General features: G+C 51.8%; 4 protein-coding genes across 21 annotated transcripts; 3 read left to right on the top strand and 1 right to left on the bottom strand.

Annotated features, from left to right (window-relative positions):
* Positions 1-72: 72 nt before the first annotated feature.
* On the top strand, positions 73-6994 carry LOC120705572 (probable F-box protein At5g36000). Of its 18 annotated transcripts, none has more exons than XM_039989994.1 (13): positions 76-456; positions 1018-1152; positions 1222-1366; positions 1786-1844; positions 3058-3675; positions 3778-4141; positions 5170-5384; positions 5475-5519; positions 5609-5776; positions 5880-5927; positions 6012-6182; positions 6324-6428; positions 6545-6994. In XM_039989994.1, the coding sequence occupies exons 5-13, from the start codon at positions 3585-3587 to the stop codon at positions 6628-6630; spliced, it is 1293 nt and encodes a 430-aa protein (XP_039845928.1). In that variant the 5' UTR covers positions 76-456; positions 1018-1152; positions 1222-1366; positions 1786-1844; positions 3058-3584; the 3' UTR covers positions 6631-6994. The 18 variants fall into 18 exon arrangements, with proteins under 18 accessions (XP_039845932.1, XP_039845928.1, XP_039845926.1 ...); XM_039989992.1 differs by adding an exon at positions 2884-2919 and having other exon boundaries at positions 80-1152; positions 1222-1331; XM_039989993.1 differs by adding an exon at positions 2884-2933 and having other exon boundaries at positions 80-1152; positions 1222-1331.
* A 1175-nt stretch (positions 6995-8169) lies between these two features.
* Positions 8170-9089, top strand: LOC120710405. The gene has a single exon (XM_039996097.1). It carries the CDS (start codon positions 8268-8270, stop codon positions 8808-8810), a length of 543 nt encoding a protein of 180 aa, XP_039852031.1. The 5' UTR covers positions 8170-8267; the 3' UTR covers positions 8811-9089.
* Positions 9090-13294: 4205 nt separating this feature from the next.
* Positions 13295-14070, top strand: LOC120710404 (non-specific lipid-transfer protein 1-like). The gene is made up of 2 exons (XM_039996096.1): positions 13295-13733; positions 13817-14070. The coding sequence occupies exons 1-2, from the start codon at positions 13387-13389 to the stop codon at positions 13836-13838; spliced, it is 369 nt and encodes a 122-aa protein (XP_039852030.1). The 5' UTR covers positions 13295-13386; the 3' UTR covers positions 13839-14070.
* A 301-nt stretch (positions 14071-14371) lies between these two features.
* LOC120709408 (probable protein phosphatase 2C 8) lies at positions 14372-15753 on the bottom strand. The gene is made up of 3 exons (XM_039995044.1): positions 15217-15753; positions 14812-14887; positions 14372-14715 (listed from the first exon to the last, which is right to left on the bottom strand). Exons 1-3 carry the CDS (start codon positions 15751-15753, stop codon positions 14372-14374), a joined length of 957 nt encoding a protein of 318 aa, XP_039850978.1.
* Positions 15754-21401: the final 5648 nt, after the last annotated feature.

The raw sequence follows: 21401 nt of genomic DNA, 5'->3' as shown, positions 1-21401 counted from the left end.
AATTCCCCGGAGGGCCCAACCCCCGCGCACACCTCCGGTCCCCGACTCCCCGAGGCCTCCCCCGCCGCCCGCGCACGCCTTCGCCGCGGCCCCTCCCCCGCCCCCGCCCTCCTCTCTCTCAATGCGGCGCGGCGGATCGATTCGGCATCGGGATACTCAATCCAGCGGCGCGCGGAGCTCTATTTAGTGCTGGCGAACCCAAATTCGGTGGCCGCAGGGCTCGATTTTATACCAACAAGCCTCAATCCGGCGATGTAGAGGTCTTTGCGGCAGCACAAGGATGATTCGGTGATGGTTTGGGCAACCGCCGCCTCCATCCTCAACTCCGGCCACCGCTACATCCTCAACTCCAGCGGCGTTTGCAGCTCCTGTTCCATCTCCCAAATCGGTCTCAAATCCAGCCCCAAGCAGTGACCTCGCCGATGCTCAGGTGCTCGAGATCTGTGCCCTGTTTTGGTAAGGATCCCATCCTTACTATAATGGCTGTGCCTATTGAACCATCACCGTAGTTCGTAGTATCGATGTTGCTTTCAAGAATGGCTTCCTTAAAGTTAAACAATATATGGGAAAAGGTCCTGAATGTAACACTTATGAATGTCCTATGATACACTACTCTTTCCAATATTTAAATGTTTCAGGGTAATATAAATTGTTATTTTCTTTTCTTTGCTGTTTTCCGTTAACCAACAAAAGTATCCCACGACTTCCATAATCATTTTATATACTTAGCATGTACTTTCCATGTCAAAGAAACAACTGAAGTGTATAACCGAGAACCACCTGAAACTTATTAATTACTCGTGGTCTTGGTAGCGATAGCAGTAGCACCACTCTTATGTTCTCTCTTTGTTGGTAGACTTGACAATTTGCTTACTTAAATATGCATCTGTAGAATATTTTAGGACATAATTGTAGTTTTAATTTCAGAAATTAAATGACTAAAGATGATCTGAAGGTTAAAATTTGTTATCTTCCACATCTCAAGTATATGCTATGCTGCTTACTGTCCATAAACAGCATGGCTGCCAGTTAACGAATGGTAAAGCTGGATTTGTAGACAGCTTGTGATTAGTCATACACTGTGACGACCTTGTTCAGAGGATATGCACCTTCGCGGCATGCCTGGTTGCAGGACTCACCTTGATGATCTTGGTAAGCTCCTGCAATTTATCTCCCGTACGGTTCTCAGAGAGTTTAATTAGTTGCTATCTTGTCATGCAGGTGGAGAATTGGCCTTGAAGATTCTGCTATTTTTATCAAGTTTGATGTAACATTAACTTCTGATTTGGTCATGTGAAGTTTGATGTAACATTAACTTCTGATTTGGTCATGTGAGTAATGATGATTTGAGGAACAGGAACTTTAGGTTGGTTCTGTTCTTTGTCAAGATAGAACGTTCTTTATCAGAGTTACTTGTATCACGGAGCACATTGTTTAGCTTTTGTTCTACAAGTTTTAGAAAAATAATGCTAATGTAGCTCTTAATTGCTGTGCAAAAGACAAATGGTCAATTGCTAACTCCGAGTTGGTACATAAATCATATCACCAGAAACTTAGGACTTTGTGTTAAGCCTTAAATCATGACATATTGTAGACCATTTAAGATTTTTAGTCATTGCAAGAATATCTGTAAGCAACAGTTGTTTATGTTGGACGTGTTGTTCTGGCTGTAATCTTCACCCTTTGGGTTCGTAATATTTGAACCGTTCTTTCTTTACTTTCTCACAACCTTATTCGTCCAAATTCCACATGATCATGCTCTCTGCATTTGGTTCAACTTTGCAGATTCATGACAAGCTGCTAACGCTGATTGCGATTATAAGTGAGACCTGTGCCCTGTTTTGGTAAGGCTTCTTTGCTTACAATAATGCTACTGACTTGTAAGTCATAGTACCATATCTGTATGATCTGTGTTTCTTGCAAGTCCTTAAACTGACTTTTAAAAGAACATATCGGGTCACACCTTGAATGTTACCCTTATTAATCGTTAATCCCAAGAGCCAAGAGCTACCAATTTTTAAACTGGCATATCTTTTGTCAGGATTCTGGAACAAATTGTATTGGCCTCTGATTTTTTCCATGAATCGGCCTTTTCAGTTGGTACATTTTTCTGTGTTATGCATGCCTTGCTCGGTTTATTTTAACCATCCTATGTTCAATCCATGTCAAAGAAACACTGAGACTGAAGTATTTAACAGAGAACCACCTCAAGATTATACATTGCTTGTGGTCTGGATGATTTTAGCAGTAGCACCTTTCTTTTGCGCTGTGTTACTAAGTAGTGTTGCAATTTTAGAGGGATACAAAAATGCTAATTTGTTTACTACATATGTGGAGTATTTTATGTGGTACTGTCATGTCACAATGTGCAATTTGCAGAAACAGCATGCCTCTAGTTTTAGTTTCGGAAACTAAATGGCTAAACATGATTTGAGAATTGAAATTTATTTGAGCTATCTTCACCATTTTAGAGTGTACCATAGGCTGCTCACTGTCTATTCATAAACAGTATGCCTGTCAGTTCCGTAACTGTAAATCTGGATTTATAGATTTTAGCTTTTGATCGGTATCTCTTTAATAGAAATAGTTATGTGCTTCTATAGTGATTATAATTGAAACCACCATGTATTCGGCTTGCAATTTCGTTTGCATATGAACGACCATCTTGCTCTCTCAGTGATCACGAGTCCTAGAAAACTTCATTGAGAAACCTGTAGATTCAATGGATTTTTCTCACTATGTAATAGCAACACAAAAGTTTTGACTGTGGTCCATTTGTTCCTTTTTCCTAAACCAGGCAATATAGAATTACTCAATGGCATTGGCCAGAATGCTATTTCTCTATTGTACTTTAGTTTGAACCAGCAAACATATTGTATGCAGACTGGCCAGAAGGCGGCACTGTACACTCCAAATCTCGTCCGTAGCAAACAGTTTGCTTTTGCATCTTTTCTCTCATTTTTTTTCTTTCCTATCGATTGGCTTGTTAAACAGTAAGAGCAAAGTTTTCTGAACAAATTAACTGACTATGCTCATTCTCCATTTTCTGCACCCCAGGTTACAGTTTGAGCTACACACCTTTCGCACGAAGGATGGTTTCTGACCTGATGGTGAAGTTATGTGACACCGAACTTTGAGCTTGGTTGGCCTGTTGTGCAGCTGCAGCGTTCAGTGCCTGAAGTCAGGGAAGCCTGTAAATGCTTGGTTCTTTACCCTTTTTCTCTGTGTATCTTGTTTGATTAACAAACCAAACTCTGTTTTTAGTATAAATGTGTGTCTCACGCTGCTGCAAAACGATCTGTTTCTGTAACATACATTTCGACCTCCTTAATTGCTGCTTCTATTTGCACGAACCATGGTACTGCAAAATCCTAGACGTTGCTGACCAACGGCATGTAAATTTCATCTCAAAAGAAAACAGAATATAAATTCCTTTTTTAAGATTTGGATCCTGATTTTTAATGAGAAAGCAAAATTGAACAATATCAATCGTGTATTCTTGTTTTGCAGAATTAACTCTTCACAGGTTCAGAATTCTGATTTCTGAAGTAACCTGGGCGTCATGTTGCAACTTTTTTTTTTTCATGTTGCAACTTGCAAGTCGTAGTGGGTTCTGGGCTCAAAGCCTCCAAAGACCAACCAGACGCGAGTGTCTAGTTGGACCCACAAGGCAGTGTAATCACGCTACCCTTCCCCTGCTTCAAGGCTTCCAGCCATTTCGAAATTTGAAATCCCTTTTGCTCCCCAGCGCTTATAAACCCACGCACTCCTCGCCAGCACGCAGCGCCTCCCACCGCTGCATGGGCAAAGCCATCTCCCTCCTCCGGCCACCGCGACAGGACGAGGCGGGGAAGATGGAGCTGAGGAAGCGCCCGAGGCCGCGGCGCGTCGACCCGGACTTCGTCTCGTCCCCGCCGCCCCTGCCGCCGAGGAAGCGGGCGCGGAAGCAGGCAGCGGCGACGAAGCCCAAGGATGCCGCGGCGCCGCCGAAGCGACAGCCACCGACGAAGAGGGTGAGGCGCCCGGCGGTGGGCATCGGATGCCCCGTCGCGGGGCTCCATCGCGTGATGTGCGGCCGGCAGCCGCCGCCGTCGCGCTTGTCGACGCGCGTCCTCTTCCGCCCTCGCCGCCCCTTCATCTGGTACGCTGCGTGCGTGGGTTATGCCTGCGTGCTCGTGGATGGCGTTGGGCGGAATTCAGATCGGGTTTGGCATTCCTGCTACTGCTATTGGAATGGTTTCGAGTTCTGAGTTCTCTGTTCGATCCTCTGGTTATGATTGTGCGGTGTTGATTGGATTTGGCCTTCATGCTGCTCCGATTAGAAGTTTGAGCCGATTCGAGTTCTAGTTACTCTGTTCGATCTCTGGTTATGATGCGCGTGCCTGCGGAGGGAATTGGTTCCTATTGACTTGGATTTACTCGAATTTGATTTTTGGCGGTTCCGAATTTGTGCTTGCACTTGCGTTTCGCAAAGGGGTTTGAAATATTTTTGCTGTGAATGCAGCTTGGTTTTGGAGCGATTGCAACTCAGGGATTAGAAATCCCCGTATGTTTGTAGTTGTACCTCTGAATGTGGGTAGATTGAAGGTCGGAGTCGATTCGAATGTTGTTCGTTGCGTTTCATTGATTATCTGGCTCTCATTTTCTGCTTAGTGCTTAGAAACCTCTGCACGTAGGTTCGTCTTCTAGAAGTGATTTGGATAGGTTTTTTTTGTGCGGGTCTGGTCGAAGCAGTAAGAGCTCGAATTCGATCGAAGCCTGCATCTCTGTTTAAATAATGAAATAGAAGTTTGGTTGTGCGATTGGATGAATTTTCGTGCAATTCCAATTTGCTTGAATTTGAATTCGTCAGAACAGAGTGCTTATCCACCAATGCCTGTGAATGTGTGAACAGCTGTTGTTTAGCTCGAATTGCTCGTGATTTCAATGTTTCGGAGAGTCGACACCTCAAATTTCAATGCTCTGCATTCAAATATATGAAGTCTTTATTGGGGTTTTGTGGTTTAAAGCATCTCATCTGCTTTCGAGGTTCTGCCTGTAATTTGTCTGCTCCTGCTTCTAATTATCTGACAGAATTAGCCGCTTACACCAGCATTACTAATCGCTCCAATTTTGTGACTGAATCGGAACCCGAATTTTGAATCCTTAACACTGTATTTCTCGATGCAGGTACGAGGCGGACTTGTGGACGGAGGTGGCCAAGCACCTGTGCGGCTTCGACCTGCTGCGCCTCTCCTTCACCTGCCGCTGGTTCCACCGCCTCCTCGCCGACGACTCCATCTGGCGCTACGCTTTCTTCCGCGACCTCGACCTCTCTGATGCCAACCCGCGCGTACATCGCCCGTTCTACCGCTCCTGGCGCCGCCTCTACTTTGCCGCCTTCGGTAAGCACCAAACCAAATGGCCCCACCCGTAGCTCGCTTATGCTCACTGATAGCAGGTCCCACGTACTGACACGTCCCCCCCTCTCACAGATGGCACTCACGCGTACTCACTCTGCCAGAGCGGCGAACACCGCAGTAAGCGCAGCAACTCTCGCAGTGTTTATTTGTGAATTTCTTTCTTGCGCCATTGCCATTCGCTGTGACACATCATCGGCGGGATGCAGGTTCGTGGCGGATCGGGTCATTCCTGCTGGACTCGCCGCAGATGCTGCTGATGGGGAAGCTGCCGGTGCCGAAGTGGCTGCCCCCGGATCCCGACGACATGCAGGCCGGCATCGCGATGATGGGCGCCTGCAAGCTCCACAACGCCCGCCCCGGAATCTGGATCACCGGTATGGTACCTGCCCAAATCCCATGGACACATCTGCGGCTTTGCCGTCCCTCGTAGTAGCTCTGATCATTCACCGTGTGCTTTGCTCCTGTCGAGTGGTGCAGACATGCATGTGATGCGATGCCCAATGTGCAACCGCAACAGCTGCCGAGGTGAGCCTGTGGATGCTGTGAAGTACGTCCTGCTGCTCTACATGCTTATTACTGAATGTTACTGGAATGGAATTCGTGGTTCAGGGAACAAGCAGATTCTGGACGCACGACACTCTGAGCTGTTCCTGGAGGAGGCGTACTGGGATCAGACCTTGCAGTACGAGCACCTTGGCGAGCACTTCCAGGACGAGGAGGTCGCCGACGCCTTCTGCGCCATCGTCAACGCAAAGCGCCTCACTGCCCCATCCACTGCATGTATGTTTCAAAACCATCCGATCACCCCAATGCTTTCGCTGTCCGGTCATCTATCTGCATGTGCATGACAATGAAATGGTGGATGATATGCTTGCGTTGACTGATTGGCACGGGTCGCGTTGGTGTCGCATGTTTCTTCAGTTGTCCTCAGCAAGTCCTGGGCCGGAAAGTGCGACGATATGCTTACCAAGCAATGTGCCTCCGCGACCGCTACTGCCATCCACACCAACCTCCAGCCCAACGGAGGTACGCTCATGAGCTGAAGCAAACATTCCTGGTTACAGCCTTCCAGGCTTTGAGCAAGGTAGCAGTTCTGAGTTCGGACGTGATGTGTTCTGTTCTGTTCTGTTCTTGGATGTCAGGGTTGGCATCCCAGTTCGAGGCGATGCGGGACACGGCCCGGGACGGGCAGATCGTGTCCGTGAGGATCTCGCAGATCCTCTTCTGATTCCTCCCTCGGTTCATCGTTTCTCGCGGTACACCCCTGATGCACCGTACAATGTGTTATTGCCTAGCTGCTGTGAGTTATGCTAGAATAGGCCAGGCCTCTCTGTTATTGCTACATTGCTGTCTAGACTGTAGAGATCAAGTTGATCAGATCTTCCTTCCGACCCTCTGCTTAACGTCCCTTCACTGAGGATTTCCGCAATTTTTTTTTGGTATTAACGCCGTGCAGAGTTCATAAGTTTAGCATTATTTGCATGTACATACTGGAATCTGCTACTAGTTTACATTTTTGTTATCTGATGTTATACTACTATATAAGCAAAATACCCTGCTCTCTGAATGATGAATGGATTGTAGACTGGTCAGGTCTCTCGATCTGTTATTGCGATGCTACAATAAAATTGCAGAGATAAGGTTGAGCATATTTTGGGCCTGAAATTATTTCGTGGTGCAGGTTAGTTGTTTCTTTTTTGTGACACGATCCTCGTATGCATGGTTTGCTGATCCAGATTTAGGACGAACTGAGTGATTACGGTAACCGGAAGAAATGCGGAAGGGACTAGTGGCCTGACTAGGTGACGTTGTGGGTTTTCTGATATCTTTGCATTCTGTTCTGTATGGGCCTGGTCTGTCAGTTGATCGTATTCGCAATCTGAAATTGGCGAGCTGTCCTTGTGCATTTGACGAGCATAGGTTGCAGGCTTTGCAGCATACAAGGAACTTGATCGTGCAGATGTCCAGTCTCCACGGAACTAGGCGAATTCTGAGACGCGTCAGCATTTCTTTTCCTGTTACCGTTTCTGTCCCAAGCTCCGTGCGCAGGTACTCTTAAGTCTGAACCCTGAACATGAAGGGCTCGCACCCATCCTAGATTTTTCCCTCCCTAGGTAAGCCGGCCTCTCGTCCGATTACCCGAACCTAATGCCACATCAGATAGGATGCTTTCTAAATGGCCGGTCGTTAATCACGTGGTTTACTGTACCGCTAAATCCGGGAGAGAGCAGGCAGGGCGCGCGCCGAGTTAGGCCAAGTAGCAACAGCATGACCTGCCACACACACACTGCCACACACGTGGAGCTTTAGTTAGCAGCAGCCGGCTCAGCAGAGCAGTTGCGACCAACTCATGTCACGACGGACTAGCAAGCAAAGCCTAATCCAACCCAAACGCTGCTTCGCTTTGCTCTGAACAACGTAGTACATGGGAGTGTTCTTCTGATATTCTTTCTCTGCAGGTACCAGCACTGCTGATATTTTCCCCCTTCTGAAAATTTTTAATCAACTACTGCAAAAAAAAAAAAAACTATCCCGGGCGTAATGGTGATGACAAGCCCCGACTGCCTTTGTAGCTCACGCCGCAACCTTTTTCCCCCGCCTTTCCCGTTGGATTGGACAAGGACAATGGCTAACTGTCAGAGCCCAATTGACCTTAAACTCCCGCGATGTAATCACTCTCCATTGGGGGCAGAGCGACCTAATCCTCGCTTAGTTTAAACCCCGGGTCTCCCGCGACCGGGGTTATATAAGCACCGTGCCTGTCACCGCCGGGGGGCATTAGCCATCCAGTCCTCTCCCTTTCTTTTCCAGCCATCATACTCAAGCAGCCAGCTTAGAAGCAGACAGAGGTTAGAGAGAGAGAGGATGGGCAACATGGCAGCGTGCTTGGACCAACAGAGAACCACCACGGCTGTGCCGGCCGTGAGCAGCCCCAAGCAGGGGCGGCTCATCTCCCTCAAGGTCCTCATGAAGGCCATCCGCGGGATGAAGACGAAGAGGGCCGGCGGCGGCAGCGGCAGGGCCAAGATAGATGGCAAATCGCTGTCGTCGTCGTCGTCGTTGTCGTCAACAACGGCAGCAGCAGCAGCAGAAGATGGATCAAAAGGAGGAGGATGGGTGGAGGAGAAGAGCAAGGTGGCGGTCTCCAACAACCCCAAGGGCGCCGTGCTGCGGTCGAGGCTCCACGGCCGGGGCGGCGGCCTCATCAGGAAGGGTGCCGTGCGGGTGAAGGTGGTGCTGACCAAGGAGGAGGCCGCGCGGCTGCTGTCGCTCACCGTCGGCGGCCACAAGACCGCCGCCGCGCAGATCGTGGCCGAGATCAAGAGGATGGAGGCCCGCCGCGCCGCCAATGCCGCCGCCGCCGCGTGGCGCCCGGCGCTGGCCAGCATCCCGGAGGAGGCGTCGTAGGATCATATATATCGGAGGCCTGACCATGACACGGCCTAGGCAGTCGTGCGCGATCACACCGGAGGAGAGGACGAGGAGACTTGGGTTGAGAGGCGAGGCGACGCCGCGCCGTACGGCGGCGTACGCTCCCCCACCCATGCACGCGCCTGTAGATCGATCCTCGCCGCGCCGGTGTACAGTGCAGCTAGCTAGTAGTAGTAGCTTCCCTTTTCCGAAGCTTGGTTCTCCTTTTCTGTTGTGTTCTCGCCCGGACTGTTAAGTTACTCGTCTCCATCATCAGTGTTGTGCGTGCAGTCGAGAGCAACTGAAAGAAATGGAATGGAACTCCGGCTCTTTCTCATCAAACGTTTGTTGCGCCGTATGCTTTTAGATGCTTGAGGTCGATGTATTCATTCCCTCTAACAAACCAAGCTGCATCCAAACGTACTACTGAAAATTTGGCTGCTATACCTACGTACGGACTCACACCTGCAACCTGCAAATGGATCAGAGCGTCATGCATGTTAACAACTTACCCCTTTCAGTTTCAGAAGGGGAAGAAGCTAGCTAGAGATAAACAAATGCTGGAGGGGGGCTAGCTAGAGAATCATAGCTTGCATTGCCCGGGCGACTGATTGGGACATGATGTGCGGGCGCCCCCATGTGCAGTGGTTCTCTTGCTTTGCATTTTGCTGGATAATAAACAATGAGCTAGGCGGGGTTCGTAGTGGATTAGGACTCGGGAAGGCATATAGAAACCCTTGCAAATTGCAGTAAACAAAGGGCTTTGCATGCGCTAGTGTTGTGGTTGAGTTGTGGTTCCTAGTGGACGGCGTGTGTGGTCTGGTCTCTCTCTCATCGTCGCGGAGATTTTTTTTTATTGCAAGATGTTTATTTATTCACGTTTCCCCCTCGCAAATCATAGCACGACATTTGATGATTTGAGTTCCTGCAACAGTAGGGGAATGCATGTTTTATTTTTGGGACGTACAGTACTGTTTTAGGTAGCTGAAAAAACAAGCATGACAAAAATGTATTGCATGCTTTTCTTTGGAGAAAAGAAATACAGATAGCACACAATGCAACGCGATGCAATGTACTATTCTATTCTATTCTATTGGGCATCAACCGGAGCATATATATATATACATACCACCTAAATCATCGATAGTCCCTACTCCAATCTTCTTCTTTTTTTTTCCCTACAAAAGAGACGAACCCCCCTCCACTTGATAAAGAAGAAGAGATGACGATGAGTTGGTACTCGCCAAGTGTCAGTACTATTTGAATAAAATTCAGGTATACAGTACTCCCTCCATACTTGAAAAGAATGTTGTTTTAGACAAGGTTTGAATCAAACATTGGAAATATAAACCATGAATAACTTTCAAGTTGTTGAGTTTCAAAATACAAAAACCATATGAATAGATTTATCTTGAAAAATACTTTCACAAAAGTATAAATATATAATTTTGTGATAAATATTTTTATAAAAATAGGAAGTCAAAGTTAAACTTTGGAGACTGTGTCTCTGTCCAAAACTATATTCTTTTCGAGTATGGAGGGAGTACGTGGGGAGTATATTTTTGGGACTCTGTTGAAGCTCTGTTCGGTTGGCTTGTGGCTGGTGGCTGGTGCTGATTTGCTATGAGAGAAAAGTATTGCTGAATGACTAGTGACTGGTGTTCTGATTTGGTGCGAGAAAAAAAACACTGCTGCTGGTTGCCAGCAGAACAGAGTTCTTCTTATTGTTTTTTTTTTTGCATAACACTACACTACACAATGCAATGAGATGCAATGCATGCGTTCTGTATATCCTCAGCCGGGCATGCATCGATCAGCCGGAGCACGACCCTAGTAGCTAGCTAAGCTAAATGAACGGGAATCCCGGCCTACTCCACCCTATAGCAGTAGGCCTTAATTTGAGTTGGTGATGAAAGACCAGGGCAAGACGACGAGTGGGTAGCAGGATTTCAAAAACCGGTGCTACTGTTCAAAACCGGAACAGTAGCATAAAAAATAACTTTTATATTTTTGGATTTAGAAACATAAAATATAAAAAACCGGAACCGGTTTACCGTTCCGGACCAGACCGGAAACGGAAAAAAATCTGGAAACCGGCGTTCCCGTCCGGTTTTTGAAACCCTGGTGGGTAGTCGCCGAGTATTTTGCCTGGTCATCATGTCTCCTCAACTAAACTACTACTTGAGCATCATGAGCTCGCTGGATCAACGGATCAGTTGACCGGGCACTCTCGTAGGGTCGACGTAGAATAGATAGAAACGACGACGACAAGGCCGCAAGGGCGATGCAGTGCAAGTGCGTCCGGCACTCTTGGTGGTTGAGTTGAGTGCGCGTTGTATTGGGTTTCCTATCCCGGGCCGGGCCGCCGGGGTGGTCGCTCGCTACGGCCAAAGAGCGAGCGAGGATTGATTATATTCGGCGAGGGCCAGCCCCATGTGCCGGATTCGTGTCCGGCGTGGTCTTTGGCCCTGATCTCGCGTGATCTTGCGTGTTCTCGGGCCACCTCGATCGTGTACGTGCTCTTGGACGGACGGATCGGACCACTACCGCTACCGGTGGTGGTTCCGCTGTTGCGTCGCCGCACGTCGGCCGTGTGCTGTGGGGGCAGCTAGCGGCTGCCGAGAGATGCCCGGCCGGCCGATCGATTCGTTCGGTCTTGAGTTCTTGGCATCGCACGTACGTGTCTGGTGCTCGCATCTTCGTTCCTTCGCACGCGGCGCTACCGGATCATATCCATCGGAGACGATCGAGCCACATGCTACTTGCTGGGGTCGATTGCTTGCATTGGGTCTTCCCAACACGTGTCTCGCGGCGAAGGCTGCGCGCGCGGTTCCGGCGCCTGGGCGTGCCTTCCTGCCTTTCGTCGCGACGTGTGTGTTGGGTTTAATGATTGGGTTGGAGCTGTTTAACCTCCGGATCAGATAGATCCTGGCATCGACCACCCGCCCGGCAGAGGATTGGATCCTCAGACACTGTACGCCTGTCTGATCGATGCTCCTCTGCTCCTCCTCGATCGCTACACACCTGACACGTACGTATACCCCGGGGCTCTTGTTATTCCAGTTGCACGGAGGGACAACAGCTAGCTGCTGCTTGCCGCTTATTACTAGCTGTTTTTTTTTGCGAGGATATCACTAGCTTTTTTACGCTGCAAAATCCTCCATTTGTTTAAATGGCATGCTATAGCAGTGGGCAAATATTAGAAGTTATACGTGTGGTTGTCAATCAAATAATCATATAAGATAGAACAATTTTTTCTTGTTGGGGAATAGTTTTTCTGTTGCTGCAACAATTGAAAAATTATTTTGCAACAAAATTTTTTTGATGCTGTGCTGTAGATAAGGTAAGGGTATAATAGTCATTTTGCATGCCAGATTGATGAAAAAGAATGATAATAAATAGATTAGAAAGGTAGAAGTATCATGGGAGTCACTCGACCACATGTTTGCAGTGTCAAAACCGTGAAGCCAACATTTGCAGTGTCAAAACCTGAAACCCAATGTTTCGAGTGTCAACAGTGCAAATTTCTCCGGGAGGTGAGGCGAGACGCTTCAGTTGGTGCACAACCCACAGGGTGGAGATGTCCGCTTGTTACGTTTTCACGGAGCCAGGCCAACGGGCCGAATTGGCTTATCGAGGTCTGGCTAAAGGGGCTAGCCACCCAACTAAACGCAGTGAAGTTGGAGCCTGGCTAGGGGTTAGCCACCCAACCGAGAAGCTTGGCCATCTTCCGCCATGGAGGAAGATGGGCATGCAACAGCTGGTTCAGCTGAATGGGCTCCCAATTTGTTAGGATTGGAGAAGAAGGATATGACATGTAGGGCCTGCTAGGCAGTAATGTGGAGAGAGAGCAGCGGCATGGGTATTCTAGTCCATACAAAAATACAATGACCTGTATGTGGGCCCAAAGACATCAAAGTTGTAGAAAATGGTACGATTCAGACAACTTCAAAATTGTAATGGCATAAATCTAAATAGGTGAATTGTAATAGCAGAATCCTGAACGTGCAAAATTGCAATGGCACCAAACAAATTAATCCTTCTTTTTATAAGGAAAAAAAGTGTGCTTGTGTTGTTTTTAGAGAGAGAACAAAACAAGTTTACATGGCCCAGGAAGGATACACAGCCCAGGACGCCGCGGGCCCTAACAAGCCAGGCCCACTGGGGCTGCTTTCCTGCTGCTACTGGCTGGGCTGCCATGTTTATCGGCCTCCATCCAGGCCACGGGCGCGTGTCTCCTCTCTCTCTCTCTCTCTCTCTCTCTCTCTCACGCATCCTGCCGTCCCCAACTGCCCTGCCCATGGGGGGATGATGCCGTTGGGCGCACCGCCGCCATGGCGAAACGATTCTGCGCACGCACGTCCACCACGCACGCCACTCACCATGTCGTACACCCTGGCTCTGTCCCTGCGCCCGCGCGCGTATATCTACCCCGGCGCGCGGCCGCCGCCGTCGCCACGACAAGCTATCGCTAGCTCCCATCCCATCCCAAGCTCCACGCCGACGACGCGCGCGCCAGGCACGGCCACGCACCTCGCTCCCCGCACTCCGATCCCGTGCCAGCTCCGCGACGATGGGCCGCGCCACCCTCGCGGTCGCGGCGCTGCTCCTGGCGGCGGCGGCCGCCCGAGGCGCCTCGGCGGCGGCGCTGCAGTGCGCGCAGGTGGCGCAGCTCATGGCGCCCTGCATGCCCTACCTGACGGGCGCGCCCGGGCTGACCCCCTACGGCATCTGCTGCAACTGCCTCGGCGTGCTCAACCAGCTCGCCGCCGCGCCCGCCGACCGCGTCGCCGCCTGCACCTGCGTCAAGGCCGCCGCCGGGGGCTTCCCGTCCGTCGACTTCGCGCGCGCCGCGGGGCTCCCCGCCTCCTGCGGACTCTCCATCAGCTTCACCATCTCCCCCAACATGGACTGCACCCAGTATGCTACTTAATTGCCTTCTTTTTCTCGTCAGTTTAATTTGTTCTACCATCCACCTTATTGCTTGACGTCGTTGCGTGCAGAGTTACGGAGGAACAACCGTGAGATCATCAGCCGGACAAATTGTTCAAGTCGCATCGCATCATCCATCCCACGAAATAAAACAAGCAAAGATACACCGGTCAAGATCAGCGATCTATGCTTGTTACTGCGCATGCATCGATCTCGTGCTCTCTTCTTTTTTCCATTCAATTTGATTTATCTGATTTTTGCTTGTTGTTTTTGTTTCTGTGTTTTTGAACTTGTTTTCGCGGATCACCACGTGCGTCAGTGCTTGTACAAGTGCAAAACCGAATTCGAATTCGTCCAAACATCGATCGCCTGCTACCGATCACACACTAAAATCGATTCGTCGAAACTGCATGCAACAATCTCAGCAATACCAACTTCAACAAGTTCAAACATCTATCTTCCTAGTTCAATAGCCTCAATTCTCAAACAGCAGGTCCACGCTAAAAAAAACATTAAGCTACCACGATTCAGAAGAACAACATGCATGCACGAACGAATGAACGGCAACCAATAAAAGTTCACGATAAATTTGATGCGGCGAGACGAGCCGGCCGATCGCTCCGTCGTCACTCGTTGCTGGCGCACTCGAACTGCGCCCAGAAGTCGTTGAACAGGACGATGGCCACGCTGATGTTGTCCTGGCTGCCGGCGTGCACCGCCTTCTCGGCGAGCTCCCTGGCCAGCACGATCGGCGAGGCCCCGGCGTCCACCGGCGGCGCCTCCCACGGCACGGTGATCCGAGAGGTCTTCTCCCCCAGCCTCCGCCGCACCCAGGCGCACGCCGACTCGGTCGACACGGCGCCCCAGAACCCGTCGCTGGCCAGGATCAGGAACTCGTCCCGGTCCTTCCGCTCCACCGCCACCACGTCCAGCTCCGGCAGCGGCGGCTTGGACACGGACGAGCTCCCAGCTGTTATCCGCAGGTACGTGCAGTCGAGCATCGTCAGCTAGCATTCATATATACTCGATTAAATGATCGATCGGAGGTTGATGCTGCAGTGCGTACCTGGTGCCAGAGTGAGAGTGGTCAGCTGAACAATGTCAAGCTTGGATGTGGTCTTGTTCTCTTCTTCCTTGGTGGCCTGTGGGTGCATACAAATGTGGGGCATGAACCATACGGGGGAGAGCTAGTTTCGCGCTCGCCTCTACGAACCACAAAACCAATTCGAAATTCAAACAACAAAAGATCACACGCCGCTTGTACAACTAGCTCAGACGATACCTCTAAAACCCTAGTCTAAAATTAATCAATGAAAGAGACGTCAATCTGTTTCTACGAACTAGGTACTTCTGAAACCCGATCGATGGTCACCTAGACGACACGGCACATGCATGCTGACATGCATCAAAGATCTCAAACTCTGGACACACGTAGTATGGATGGCAGCAGCAAGAAGGAAGCTAGCTTTACCTTGCTCTTGGGATCGGGAGTGAGCTGGATGTGCTCGCCGCCGCGGCATAGGACGGCCTTGGCGCCGTCGGAGCTCGCGATGACGAAGTACTTCTCCATGACCAGTGCGACGAGCGCCGTCGCGCAGACGGGCTGCGCGCCCCCGCTGGCCAGCTCCTCGCGGACGGCCCGGAACGCCTCCTCGACGGCCGTCCTCCACCACGCCACCACGCCGTCGTGCGACGCCCCAAGGAACCGCGGGTTCTCACTGAGCAGCTCGCCCTCGACCTGCTCGGCGATAGCTTTGCCCAGCCGCGAGGGCAGACGCTCGGCGACGGCCGCGCCGAGGTGGCGGCCGTCGACCACCGCGAAGTAGTCCAGGCCCATGGGCGGCGACAGCACCGTGAACGACTGCACGGCGTCCACGGCGTCGGTCAGCTCCGGGCGCCGGCCAACGAGCGAGACCATGCCGTACGATAGGTACAGCTCCGGCGACTCGCCCCACTTCAGCGGATCCTCGGCCGCCGCCGCCCCCGGTACATTGCTCCCGCTCGACATGGGTGTAGCTAGCTAGCTGGGGTATGAACAATCGTGTCACTACCAGCGTGGCATTTATTCGGGCAGTGAAAAACAGTATTTTCATTTTGGTCCTCTCCACCAAACGAAATATCAGAGAGATCACTTCCCTAGTTCCCTGTTCCACTAACTTTTCCATTTTTGATTGTCAAGTTAAACAACAATTTTTTAGAGTATTTTATAATTTCACGGTAGAATGAGGGCTAATTGGAAAATCAAAACTTGGAAGATCGTCAACATCAACAGTAATCTCGTTTCATAGTTGGAAATAGCGGCCGTCCATTTGGAAGGTTGCTCGCTCCTCCAGCTCCAGAATCCAGCAGATACGACGCGATCTTGCTGCAAAAGGAAAGTGAGTCACAACTGGAGCATCGAAGTCTCATACGCACAAAAAGATCCCATGTTAAAAGATTTGCTTACCAATTCCCTTCCTCTCTGTCGGTACCCTACAACTGGGGTACCCACTCCTACTGTGCCAAGACTCGCGTAGTTATCCGTAACTACGCCCTAAGGAGCTGAGCAGCCGGACTCCTGGGTTCCGACTCCATCTCACCGGACCAACGGTCCCGGACCCGCTTCCCGTTTGGGGACGGGTCCGGTGTCACCACGTGTCCCAGAGGTGGAAATGCTCAGCACCTGTGGCCGCGGACCCGGACCCCCGCAGGCGGGTCCGGGACCTCCACGTGCCATCCGGACTCCCGCAGGCAGGTCCGGGACCTCCACGTGCCATCCCGGACCCCCGTGAGCTCTCGGCTCAGCAAGCTGCTCGGGTGGGGTCCGGAGCCGCCACGTCACGCAGACGCGGGCGCGGGCGCCAGCCTTCCGCTGGAAGCTCCATCACCCACCCGCATTAAGTGCGAGTGGTTGAGGCGGGATCTGCTGCCTCTGGGCACGGGGCAGCTTTTGTCAGTTACTGTCGGTACCCCAGGACTGGGGTACCCCCTCTTGCTGTGACTAGGCAAGAGCCTTTGTAGTCATCCTTGACTACAACCAAACAGCCGGACCCCTGCAGTCCGAAGTCCTGTCCTCCCGACAAAGGTCCGGACCTGTTCCACGGCCGGGGAAGGTCTGGGAACGCCACGTGTCCCAGGAAAAACAGGCGCTCAAGCGCAAGCAGCCAGGGCTCCGGACCTCCCAAGGAATCCGGGCCCCCGCGGGGTCCCGGACCCCTCATAGGGTCCTGGATAGCAACCGGACCCCTCTCCAAGGGAAAGTTTGGACGCCCCGCCTCAGGGTGGTCCGGGGCCGACACGTGTATGAGGCCCTTGGTCTCCATATTGAGGCCCTTGGTCTCCATATTGAGGTCCACCTACCTTCGCATTTATTGCGGTAGGTGGACGTCCACTTTGATATAGTGGAAGCCGAGGCGTTTGACTGACCAGGGGGCACTATTGATCGCGTATTACCAAGGCAGTGGAGCCGATGGCGCCGCCCATGCCGCGTCTGCCAGTCTGCCGTAACAGTCGGATACGACGGCTCGGCTTCACCCATTATGACGCTACATAATAGCCTCAGCAGGCCACGCCGCAAGCTACGCTACTCCAACGGGCGCCTCGCTGACGGGACAAGAGAAGACCCCCTGTGTCAGAAGAGCAGCAGTACGCATATCGAAGGAAAGATTCGCTACCACTGTAGCCACAGTCACGTTGGGCCCACCTGTCGGGGCATCAACGTTCTATGTATCCGCCCCCCCCCTTTGATCTATAAAAGGGGAGAGCGCCGTTAGAAAACCTCAGGCTGGGCAAGAGCCAAGGCCAGCAGAGGATAGGTTCATTCACACAACCAAGACAATACATCTCCCAGTGGACGTAGGGTATTACGCTCCGGCGGCCCGAACCACTCTAAATCCTGCTGTGTTCATCGTGTTCTTGAGGAAGATTGATCTAAGACTAGCTAACCCCCGAGTACACACCCTCTGGGCTAGGGCGGGTGCCTTCCGCCACCCGGCCGTGGTTTGCAGCACCACGACATTTGGCGCGCCAGGTAGGGGCGCTAGCTGGTCGCATTTCATCATCTTCTTCGTCCCCATGGTTCGCGTGGACGACGTGGAGATGACGGAGGGGGTGGCGTCCTCCACGCCACATGCCTCTCGCGTTCCTGCTCCAGGGGCAACTGTGCTTGTGGAGCAGCCACCGTTGGCGGCGGCGCGCGCCGCCCGCCGGCAAGAGTCAGGGCACCCGTCAAGGGCCCCCTCACAAGCTGCGAGCGGCGGAGCGACAAATCCCAGCTCACAGCATACCTCACTCATGAGAGGAAGCCCGCTCCGGCGGAAAGCCGACTCCGGTCGCACCAAGCCCGCTCCGGCGGACTGCCGACTCCGGTCGCACCAAGCCCGCTCCGGCGGAAAGCCGACTCCGGTCGCACCAAGCCGCTCCGGCGGAAAGCCGACTCCGGTCGCACCAAGCCCGCTCCGGCGGAAAGCCGGCTCTAGTGGCTCTCTCCGGCGGAAAGCCGACTCCGGTCGTACCCCCGACTCTACATCTCTGTAAGTCCTACTCTTAGAGGCCCAGCAGGGAATAAAATCTTTTCCTTTGTAACTATGTAGTACTTCCGTGTGGTCCAGTCCGGTGAGCCTCCCCCGTGGAGGGGTCCGGACCTCTGCGAACCAGGTTCAGGGAAGCGTATTCACCCTCCGGGGAGGTCCGGAGCCGTGTAGCCGCTTAGCCTGGTTCCGTACCCTAAGCCTGCATGCTCTACCTCCCTAGGGTGAGTACCGTAGTACCTAAGACTGGGGGCCCGGAGGTCCGGACAGCTCCGGCCTCATAAACCCGTGTTCTGGCTTACATCGCACATCTCATGTACATCTAGTTATAAAGGAAAAGTTTATTCTCAGTTCGCCTCTAAGGATGTTACATTCCAATTTCGATCTACGCATTCTGTTTGCGCTAACCCCCACGTGGCTTCTTACTCTTGTGCGGTGATTGTGGTCCGAATTGAGTTGGCTAGTTAGTGACTTAGCTCGAGACCCCTCATGGAAGAGAGGGGTTCGGACCCCTGGGAACCTGCAGGTTCAGGGAAGCGCACTCATTCTCCGGGGAGGTCCGGAGCCGTGTAGCCGCTTAGCCTGGTTCCGTACCCTAAGCCTGCACGCACCACCTCCTGTGAATGAGTGCCGTAGTACCTAGGACTGGGAACCTGGAGGTCCGGACTTTCTCTTAACCTAAAGGCCGGCCCCTTGAGCTTCGTTCACTGAACCTAGCTATCCATCTCAAAGGATTACAGCCAACAGGATTTGGGACCCGTGGGCACGCTACTAAGCATCTACCTTGAGTCATGTGCAGGTCCAAACGTGATGATGCAGCAGGTGACCCAAGGGATGGACGATGCAGGGCAAGACCCTTGCGGCGCGCACCGCTGGGTGCCAGAAGCAGCCAAGTTGCTCACAGTAGTGGCCCCACCTGCGGGTTCGTTGCCTCTCCCGAGGCGGGCCCGGGGGCCACTGTCGGTACCCTACAACTGGGGTACCCACTCCTACTGTGCCAAGACTCGCGTAGTTATCCGTAACTACGCCCTAAGGAGCTGAGCAGCCGGACTCCTGGGTTCCGACTCCATCTCACCGGACCAACGGTCCCGGACCCGCTTCCCGTTTGGGGACGGGTCCGGTGTCACCACGTGTCCCAGAGGTGGAAATGCTCAGCACCTGTGGCCGCGGACCCGGACCCCCGCAGGCGGGTCCGGGACCTCCACGTGCCATCCGGACTCCCGCAGGCAGGTCCGGGACCTCCACGTGCCATCCCGGACCCCCGTGAGCTCTCGGCTCAGCAAGCTGCTCGGGTGGGGTCCGGAGCCGCCACGTCACGCAGACGCGGGCGCGGGCGCCAGCCTTCCGCTGGAAGCTCCATCACCCACCCGCATTAAGTGCGAGTGGTTGAGGCGGGATCTGCTGCCTCTGGGCACGGGGCAGCTTTTGTCAGTTACTGTCGGTACCCCAGGACTGGGGTACCCCCTCTTGCTGTGACTAGGCAAGAGCCTTTGTAGTCATCCTTGACTACAACCAAACAGCCGGACCCCTGCAGTCCGAAGTCCTGTCCTCCCGACAAAGGTCCGGACCTGTTCCACGGCCGGGGAAGGTCTGGGAACGCCACGTGTCCCAGGAAAAACAGGCGCTCAAGCGCAAGCAGCCAGGGCTCCGGACCTCCCAAGGAATCCGGGCCCCCGCGGGGTCCCGGACCCCTCATAGGGTCCTGGATAGCAACCGGACCCCTCTCCAAGGGAAAGTTTGGACGCCCCGCCTCAGGGTGGTCCGGGGCCGACACGTGTATGAGGCCCTTGGTCTCCATATTGAGGCCCTTGGTCTCCATATTGAGGTCCACCTACCTTCGCATTTATTGCGGTAGGTGGACGTCCACTTTGATATAGTGGAAGCCGAGGCGTTTGACTGACCAGGGGGCACTATTGATCGCGTATTACCAAGGCAGTGGAGCCGATGGCGCCGCCCATGCCGCGTCTGCCAGTCTGCCGTAACAGTCGGATACGACGGCTCGGCTTCACCCATTATGACGCTACATAATAGCCTCAGCAGGCCACGCCGCAAGCTACGCTACTCCAACGGGCGCCTCGCTGACGGGACAAGAGAAGACCCCCTGTGTCAGAAGAGCAGCAGTACGCATATCGAAGGAAAGATTCGCTACCACTGTAGCCACAGTCACGTTGGGCCCACCTGTCGGGGCATCAACGTTCTATGTATCCGCCCCCCCCTTTGATCTATAAAAGGGGAGAGCGCCGTTAGAAAACCTCAGGCTGGGCAAGAGCCAAGGCCAGCAGAGGATAGGTTCATTCACACAACCAAGACAATACATCTCCCAGTGGACGTAGGGTATTACGCTCCGGCGGCCCGAACCACTCTAAATCCTGCTGTGTTCATCGTGTTCTTGAGGAAGATTGATCTAAGACTAGCTAACCCCCGAGTACACACCCTCTGGGCTAGGGCGGGTGCCTTCCGCCACCCGGCCGTGGTTTGCAGCACCACGACACTCTCATTAATGATTGGGCTTATTTTGGATACGAACAAATCCCCGAGAATCAATCCAGATTTTGAAATAAATTCAAAGGTTTCGAAATCTTTGGATTTATTTCGATATCTAGATTGATTCTCGGGTTATCATTCATATCAAAAAAATAGGCTCTAACAATTAACAAAAGCAAGGAAATTGGTAAGGAAATCATTTAATCTGGGATCATCTTATGGGGATGTGATGTGGCACTCCAATTTTGTCTCCAATGATTTTTGACACGTTTATATGCTTGACCTTTGAAATTTCTCGTATTTCCTGTCCAGTAATGTGATACAAAATCAGGGTAAATCGATCTAAAATCTGAACATGCGTGACAGAAAATTTTATAATTTTTTTTCAAAGGTGTTAGGAAGAAACATGAAAGAAATTCTAAGGATGTGACTACTACAGAAAAAATTTGTGCATAAGAAGAAAAAGAACTTGTTGATGCTTTTCCTATATACAACTAGATAATTTAATTTGATAAATTAATTATCCTCGTGAGCTCCGAACGAATAATGCAAAGGAGAAACCTATAGTACTAATCAATATCGACAAGACATCATCAGACTTAGCACTTGCAAGTTGTTGAAGAATTCAAAGTGGTTAACCCAGCAAAACTATACAAGTAAAAAA

This window comes from Panicum virgatum, chromosome 5K (genome assembly GCF_016808335.1).
Source record: "Panicum virgatum strain AP13 chromosome 5K, P.virgatum_v5, whole genome shotgun sequence".
In the NCBI taxonomy this organism is placed as follows: Eukaryota; Viridiplantae; Streptophyta; class Magnoliopsida; order Poales; family Poaceae; genus Panicum; species Panicum virgatum.
The sequence above is the reverse complement of the archived record's forward strand: the minus strand, read 5'-3'. Positions and strand labels throughout refer to the sequence as shown.